The 8634-nt window shown below is 49.5% G+C and overlaps 3 protein-coding genes across 3 annotated transcripts; all 3 read left to right on the top strand.

The window, feature by feature from the left end:
* Window positions 1-703: 703 nt before the first annotated feature.
* Window positions 704-2073, top strand: pex26 (the record flags this gene model as incomplete). The annotated part of the gene is made up of 2 exons (XM_001822308.3): window positions 704-1143; window positions 1200-2073. 2 exons carry the CDS (start codon window positions 704-706, stop codon window positions 2071-2073), a joined length of 1314 nt encoding a protein of 437 aa, XP_001822360.1.
* Window positions 2074-5470: 3397 nt separating this feature from the next.
* Window positions 5471-6699, top strand: AO090102000125 (putative succinate:fumarate antiporter (Acr1); the record flags this gene model as incomplete). Its single annotated transcript, XM_001822309.3, has 5 exons — window positions 5471-5552; window positions 5606-5653; window positions 5712-5761; window positions 5822-6020; window positions 6086-6699. The coding sequence occupies 5 exons, from the start codon at window positions 5471-5473 to the stop codon at window positions 6697-6699; spliced, it is 993 nt and encodes a 330-aa protein (XP_001822361.1).
* A 1218-nt stretch (window positions 6700-7917) lies between these two features.
* Window positions 7918-8494, top strand: AO090102000126 (twinfilin-like domain-containing protein; the record flags this gene model as incomplete). Its single annotated transcript, XM_001822310.3, has 3 exons — window positions 7918-7983; window positions 8066-8317; window positions 8378-8494. 3 exons carry the CDS (start codon window positions 7918-7920, stop codon window positions 8492-8494), a joined length of 435 nt encoding a protein of 144 aa, XP_001822362.3.
* Window positions 8495-8634: the final 140 nt, after the last annotated feature.

Raw genomic sequence — 8634 nt, 5'->3', positions numbered from 1 at the left:
CGAAAATTCAAAGTCTATAGAAACGAAACTGCAAGACGCTAGTTCATCCAGTATCCTGGGAAGGAAAAAGTGGAAAGTTTTAGGCGTGATGTCCATCTCGTATCATCTCCTAGGCCTATAGACACAAGTAATAGGTGGATCTGAGTACCTTATACTAGAATCAGATTAAAAATAGTTAGTCCAATAGGTAGTATATCAATGCCCGCTGAATTGTAATTGATCACATTAATACGCAGATCGGCTTGTATCCTTCACGTGGAGTGGGCCGTAGTCCAGTCAGTAACGTGAATCTCAATTCATTTCTCTAATGAAACTGTAGTATTCCTGTTCCTTGTATATATAATTCAGGACAGCACAATGTGAATATAGTCAGCTCGTAGTTCATTTAAACCTCACAAAGAGATAGGATAGTTCCCGGTCATTGTATGCCAGACAGCGCAGATCCACCGTCCCGTGACATCAGACCCCAGATTCGGCCACATCAGATTGAGCCGAGGGAAAACGAACCCCGACTTGCAACCCGTCTAACCTGAAAGTTAGTGTTAAGTGTCATGTCCTCCTGTTAGCTGCATCCCAACCACCCCTGAGATACAATTGAGCGAGAATTGTCCCTTTAAATATTCACTGCATATATTATAACCACCACGCGAACAGCATATCCCCACGTTAAACATCTATCGCATCCTCCGCTGGCGGTGAAACAATGGCCGCCGACGATTCCGTGTCGCAGTCGCAACTCTCGACCTCCGCATCGTCCCTTTCGCCTTCGAAGATCTGCTCAAAAACCTACAAGAAAGCTTCTCAGCTCTATTTAACTCGTCGGCTACAAGAAACGCTTACCACTCTTGAACCCATCCTCACAACCAGTCAGACAAATGACGACCAATATGCCAACGGTAACGAGTCACTACCGCCGATTGCTATGGCTCAAGCTTCGGTGAGGATCAAAGTTTGGAATCTATACATCACACTGCTGAGCGCCATACTTGATCTTGGACCCGAGGAAGGGAAAGCAACGTTCGGCCAGAAAGAGTGGAAGGCTATCTCCACCAAAGTGCGCGAAGGCGAAATCTGGGAGACAGTTGTTCAGACGGGTTATAAAGGCCGCGAGGGCTCAGTCGATGCGGAAGTCGTATATAATTTGTTAGTAACCCTCACCTCGGTTTATGTCTGGTTCAATTGTGACTAACTATGGGCAGAGCGACATTGCTACTGAACCATTCTCCCTCCCAGAAGCTCAATCAGCAGCGACTCGAGCACTACCTATCATCATATGGTCAACCAAATCTGGACATTGCCGAGCATATGCAGAACTCTCCCAGTCAACAATCTAAGGCGCGAGTTAATGGCGGCACCGACACGCCGAGGGATCTGACCTCTCGAGTTAGGATAATTGAGCTTTTCACCCTCCATGTTCTTCCTAGGAACGAAGAATGGGACTATGCAAGTGAATTCATCAACTTTAGTGAGGTCCTCGATGAAGAGCGAAAAGAGATGTTCTTGCAAACTCTCGACGGGCTCAAGGAAGAGAGGGAGCAGGGCGAACTGCGCGCTGCAGCCCTTCAGCGGGAGAAGGACGCCCAGCTAGAGAGAGAAATGCAGGAAGCGGAACGCCAAAGAGCAGAGGAAGAGGCCGCTGCTGCTCAGCACTCTCAGAAGGGACATACCCGCGATAACAGTGAGGTGGATTACGGCATTGAGAAGACCAACCCGAACGGGAGTGTCAAGAGCAGAGGGAAGGGCGAGAAGCAATCCGGTAGCAAGGCTAATTCGTCGTCCAATCGAACCAATACTCTTTCGCCCACTGGTTCGAAGAAGAGACCGGAGAAGCCTGTATCCCGGCCCGGACAAACGCGAGCGTTGGCGAACGTATTACGCAATCTGTTGCGATATATCTCGAAGACGGTCGCCGGCAACCCGATGTCATTCGCCCGGACGCTGTTATTCTTGCTGGGGCTCTTGGTGGCTCTGAGCAGGCAAGGCGTGCGGGAACGGCTCCGAAGAATCACCGGAGCTGGATGGCAGAAAGTCAAGGGAACCGTCGGAATGGGTGTGAAAGTGAGCTACATTTAGGTGCACATTTTTAGTTTTTTCTATTACCCATGGTCGCTGCCCTACGGGCTAAACATGGGCGTTCATACGGGCGTCTGGTGGAAACCTAGACTGGATTTCTCCGCCGATGTTATATAGGATTATTTCTTCTCCTTTGTAAATTTACCTACAAGACTTACATGCGATTCCGAACATATTTATAAGACAATAACCACGACTTCAAAATTAATCTATCGAAATAAAAAAGACTCACCACTGTCCGTCCATGCCTGATCTTTCCTAAAAAGTTCACTATATCACCAGCACTCGTCACTTCATCTTTGCCAAAGCAGACCTCACAACCGTCGACACCCTCCTTTCCACCCCGAATAGCACTCCACCGCCGAAACAATTACACAAAACAATGTGCACCACATATCTGCTCAATTCTACACATCAAATCCGGCACGGACGTCCTCGCTTTAACATACAAGTCAACCGGCATCCACATAGCGTACAACAACAAGATCCCCAAACCCGAACAGAAACACACAACAATAGTCTTCTCCCTCGGAGTCCACCAAGACTGGAGTAGACCGCAGCCCGGAGTCTATCATTATACTGGCTAGTTAGAGATATGAGGTAGAGAATACAATCCGGTATGGCGTTTACTGTACGGAGTACGGAGATAGATAACAGAAGCAAACATACAATACAGACCCGATCTTCGGAACAGATGATTTTCCCCAGAACGCTCGCCGTTTTGTGGGGGCTATGTCCACCGTACTAGCTCTTAATGCTAAGTGTAGGAGCATGCTGAGACCCAATTGCTTAAACACATCCTTGTACATATATGATAGATTATCCCAGCCAGACCTTCAGGGCTTGAATTCAGCCGTATTCGGAACATGAGCAACAGTTCAACTAGCCGTGCTGAACGGACTCGGCAAATTCGCAATCAACACTTCCACTAGCGCTGCTGTGTCCTTTCCATCACTCTATGTGATGTGATAGTCAGACATATCCTGCCAACACGGCCTGGGCAATGAGATCGTACGGATTAGCAACATAAATAACATAGACGACGGCCAGGAACAAGCTCAGAACGACGAGAACCGAGATAGCCTGGGCGGGAATTCAGTTAGTGAAGGTGTTTCTGGGGCAAGAGGCTGAATCCCGAGCCGAAGAAGAAGAACGCCAATGCGCCGTAGAGAATGATACAATCGGATCGGATAACGCCGTCGTTTTTGGCGACGTTCGGGAAGTACCTAGTAGGCCAGGATGTCGACGATGCCGATCCCGATGAGGAGGGTTGGATTGGGAATCTACTGGTTACGGGCCGTGTGTGCTGGCTGCCCAGTCATTGCCGGTTTCGTATTGACTCGTTCTGAAGATAAGGTATGCGGAGACAGGGGTTCATATTGACTGTCAGGGTTTACATTGGGTTGATTGAGAGGTACCAGCCCCTTAACGTGGCATTTGGCCCTTGTGTGCAGGTTGGTTAGTGTGAAGATAGTTTAAGGTAGTGTAAAATCTGATATCCAGCTGAAAGTCTCGAATGCGAATCTCAACTATACGAACGGCGCTAAGCACTGGTAACTTGGACTCATGATTTCCCATTCTCATGTCTGATAGTTCAGTAGGGCTGGTCTGCCATGATGAAAGCACTAGCTGCCTGGTTTAATACGGTGCCTAAGATTCGTGGCTTTCAGGCCCCTAATTAATGTACCTGATATTTCCATATCCATGTTATCCTGGGCTGGGATGGGATTGCATTTAGCTGCCCATTCCAATCACTGCTTGAACCTGACCCTGCAGCTACTTATCGCAGGGATCGTTAGAGGTATACATGGAGCTGGAGCTCCGTTCTAGCATACCATCAGTGAATAATCAACTTCCCATGAAAATGATGAAAGGTGCTATGAGAACACGAACAATGCAGAGTAATCATATGCTACAATGCATTCAACTTTCATGTGAAAGTTGTATAAACAATTCTGTATCGACCCTGAAACGTGAAAGTCTTGGGACCGTAGATCCATCAAAGTCGTATAGATCGCAAGGGATAAATAGTCAGGAGGCGGGGATAAAACATGTACCGCGACAGGGCTGACGAAATAAATCTACAGCCGCTTCAATTTTACCCCCCGAAGAAGAAGAGATCACGAAGAAGCAAGGAAATCTTATCCTTGAAGCCTTCTGGCCCTGAAAAATACCTACCCCTCCTGATCGACCAGTTCACTAATGCAGAGAGACTTTAATTCTTGGTACCTGGTGGCCTGGCCTTCAAGGTATGAGAGACATAGTAGGAGCCCCGTCGGATAAGAACTGAGAAGGGTAAAAGCCTCGGCTGAACGAAGCTCTCGTCTTGGCCCGACATCTCCCGTGACGATGGCTTTAGTACGGGGTTTAGTCACGAGACTCCAACCCCAGGTTGTCTTACTAGTAGTACTTGGTAAGGTATCAATCACAAGCATTTCTGGAGCCAAAAGGCACACTTAAGTCACTGATCCTGCCAGGTGACGACGGCAGGTTAATTATCAGTGGCCAGAAGGTCTCGTTCAGCATGTGAAGGACTGACTGGCTGAAGACATTAGGGTTGGTTCCGTCGTGTCATTGGTGCAGGGTGATGAGGTCACACTCTGGGGGAACCGCACTTGGCTTGACAGCGAACTGCGGAAGAAGTTGCTTCTAGTCATTATCCGATGCCTCGGGATGACATCTTCACGTACTAGATGTGTCTGGCAGGCTTTGTAGGAGGGCACGACCAACGGGGGGATGAGAGAAAGAAAGCATATCTATAAAATAGCCCAAGAAGGATTGTAGATTGTACTTTATTCCGCCTCTACCTTGTCGCTTGGACTCTCTTCTCTCCGCGAATCCGTTTAGTGGTGATTCGGTTGAATCGCGGGTATCTTCCGCTCGTCCAGAGAGCTTGCCTCCGCTTCCCCGTCAGAGCTCCTCCACGGCCGGTTCGCTGTAACAAGAAGCCTAAAAAGAAAGCCGCCACTTGACCCGAGCCCGTTTAATGATCCCCATTCCCGAAAATTATCTATTATTATTTCTAAATCCTTTTAACCCCAGAGTGTGTGGCCCCCCTTTCTCTATCCACCAATTTAAATACCCTGTGTCAGTTGTGCCGAGGGACGTAGTGGCTATACTTCCGTAACTCCCCGTATTTTAAAGGTCAACCTGTGAAGGTCCGATATCGTCGATATTCTTTTCTTTAAGAAAAAAAAGTCATCCCTGGCGCTCGATTGACGATTGAGTCATTCTTCCTCTCGACCTCCTTTATCTTCAGTCCTTCTTCCTTCTGCGTGCTGTTGTTCTCCCCATACCGTCGCATTGACCTAGACAACTATACCCCCTCATCGGAAGGGTGTCGCACCTCAATTGACTCGATAACAATTCAATAATTGCACAAACACAATCGCCCACCATGTCGACGAAGAGTGCGCAAGGCAATGGCAATGGCAATGGCAATGGCAAGAAGCCGGCTTCTGCGGCTGTGAACTTGATCGGTAGGGCTCATTTTGTCCAACTAAAAGGTCGCACGTGCTAACCTGTGAAACAGCTGGTGGTGGTGCCGGAATGATGGAGGCGCTCGTATGTCATCCTCTAGGTACGGGAACATCCAATTCGAGATTTATTGAGAGGCAATGGCTCACTGTCATGGTTAGATACCGTTAAGGTCCGGATGCAGCTTTCGCGGCGCGCCAGAGCCCCGGGTGTAAGTTTTGACTTCCACCATGCACCCTCTACCTCAGCTAATAGCGTTTCCGCCATATAGGTAAAACCCCGCGGGTTTGTTGCCACTGGTGTTGAGATTGTGAAGAAGGAGACTGCTCTGGGTCTCTATAAGGGTCTAGGAGCTGTCCTGGGAGGTATCATTCCGAAAATGGCAATCCGTTTCACCTCCTATGAGTGGTACAAGCAAATGCTTGCGGACAAGGAGACAGGACATGTCACAAGCAAAGCAACTTTCCTTGGTGAGTTTATGCACATCACCTCGTGTTCTACTGCCCGAAAAAACTGACAAGATTCATTCAAACAGCCGGTCTATCTGCTGGTGTCACCGAAGCTGTGGCGGTCGTCAACCCTATGGAAGTCGTCAAGATTCGTCTGCAAGCACAGTATCATAGTTTGGCCGATCCTCTTGATGCGCCCAAGTACCGCAGTGCCCCGCATGCACTTTTCACCGTGATCAAGGAAGAAGGGTTCATCGCTCTTTACCGTGGTGTCTCCCTGACAGCCCTCCGACAGGGAACAAACCAGGCCGCCAACTTCACTGCATACAGCGAGCTGAAGGCTGCGCTCCAGAGATGGCAGCCCGAGTACGCCGATACCCAGCTCCCATCTTACCAGACGACCGTGATCGGATTGATCTCTGGTGCCGTCGGTCCCTTCTCCAACGCCCCCATCGACACAATCAAGACGAGACTGCAGAAGACCCGCGCCGAGCCCGGCCAATCAGCTGTATCACGTATCATGGCCATCGCCAACGATATGTTCAAGCAAGAAGGTGCACGTGCTTTCTACAAGGGTATCACACCTCGTGTGATGAGAGTGGCTCCTGGTCAGGCCGTCACCTTCACCGTGTACGAATTCCTCAGAGGCAAGCTGGAGAGGTCCAACTGGGCCTTCGTGGGAGGCAAATTCGAGGAGTAAATTTGGCACCCCTGGAGGGAGTGGCCGCGGCGTGTTCTCGAAAGCATTTGATACCATGAGCATGGTGGCGTTTTCGATTGCAATGCGATCTCTGCATCATCAGTACATATCATTGTCGTTATCTTCTGGGCTTTTTGACGGCCGTTCAGATCTGATCCTATAGCGTGGACTGTACATAGTTCTTTTTTCTTCTTCTGTTAGTTTCGTTGTTATACCTTTTCCTATGTTCAATAATTGAAGATATTAGACAAATTCAGGACCAGGTTGCCTTGAATCGAATGAGTTAAGACCAATTGTTTGTAAAATAGGATAGGTAAATGTCGCCGTAGACTCCCACGAAGGACCTTGAAACTAAGACCAACGCTAAGACCCCACTTGTCCAAGCACACCGCTTCTGACTTCCCCTCAGCAGACTCCAGAACAACAAACAACGCCGCAGCCCGGTTGACAAGTCACATCTACACAAGAGAGCAGGCTACGGCTGGTGTTCGTTGAAAATGCAGTCAGGAATTTCGGGTAAGCAGCCATACTGCAGGGTCTGCATACTATGATCACCATAAAGCGTGCCCCGCGGCTCTCTACTGGACCGAAGTATGCACAGGAGACACTAACAATCATTTATATTGATTAGTCTCCTCGGAGCTACATGATGCCTTCAATAACTTCGCCTCGGACTCATCAATCTTCTGCCTCCCGGTGAATATCACCGCTGAGAGTCTGACTCCCCTTTCGCCAATCCCCTTCTCCTCTCCGGGTGCCTTCTACCCCTCTCTCTCCCAGCTCTCCTCCGTCCTTCAGCCGAAAACCCCCATCTACCTTCTTCTTCGTCGTCCGGAGTCGGGGTCTTCGTCTCTCGTTGCCTTGACCTACATCCCCTCCAATGCTCCGGTGCGCGCCAAGACTCTTTTCGCCTCTACCCGTGCGACGCTGGTTAGGGAACTAGGCAGCGAGAAGTTTGCCTCGACTGTCTTCGCGACTGAAGAGGATGAAGTTGTGGGCCAGGAGGCATGGAAGGAGAGAGATGCCGAGAAGAACGACTCTAGCAAGAGCCGTTCTCAGCGCGAGGAGCTGATGGGTGAGAAAGAGCGGGAGTTGGAAGCCGTCCGGAGAGCCGAGGATGAGGCGAGAAGTGGCACCCCCGGTAGGGACATCGGAATCGGGGGTTCCTTTGCTAGAAGAAATGGTGGCATCGGAGCACCATCCAGCTTGCAGTACAAGATGCCTGTGGATGACGAGGCGAAGAATGCTTTGGCAAGTCTGCAGCCGGGTGACTTGGTGCAGCTGGTAAGTACATGTGAAGGGCGAAGAAATTCCGACTTGGTGAAGGCTTTGATTGAGTGCTAACTCTACTTTCCCCTAAATACAGGCCATTGATATTCCAAAGGAGACATTCGTCCTTGCTGGGGTAGAGAACGGGACTGTTCCTAGCTCCGTCGAGTCGCACATCTCCTCATCTTCCCCACGTTATACATTTTATCATTATCCCGACACTGACGTGGTAATCTTCGTCTATACTTGCCCGTCAGGTTCGTCGATCAAGGAACGTATGCTATATGCTAGTTCCCGGATGTACGCCCTCCAACTGGCCGAGGACCAAGGCCTGAAGATTTCTAAGAAGGTACGAATTCATGTCGTGAGTAGATGTTTGATTGAGGCAAGTTTAACGATGAATGTGCAGATCGAAGCATCTTCGCCAGACGAGATCACAGGCGACAGGCTGCAGGAGGAAGTGAGCCCGCCACAAAACGACGGACTCAACCGTGGATTCGCAAGACCGAGAAGACCCGGCAGGTAGAGCGGGGCTATCTTCCAGCCCCCTAGATTGCTATTTCTCCATCATCTCTCTTCTTCTGTAATTAAGTTATCTTTTGGAGTTGCCCGACACAGCGGAATCCTTGGCGTATCGCTCTAGCAAGGGGCAGGACCGTAGAACAC

Source organism: Aspergillus oryzae, chromosome 4 (genome assembly GCF_000184455.2).
Source record: "Aspergillus oryzae RIB40 DNA, chromosome 4".
Classification (NCBI taxonomy): domain Eukaryota; kingdom Fungi; phylum Ascomycota; class Eurotiomycetes; order Eurotiales; family Aspergillaceae; genus Aspergillus; species Aspergillus oryzae.
Note: the sequence above shows the minus strand (reverse complement) of the source record. Positions and strands in the feature narration are given on the sequence as shown.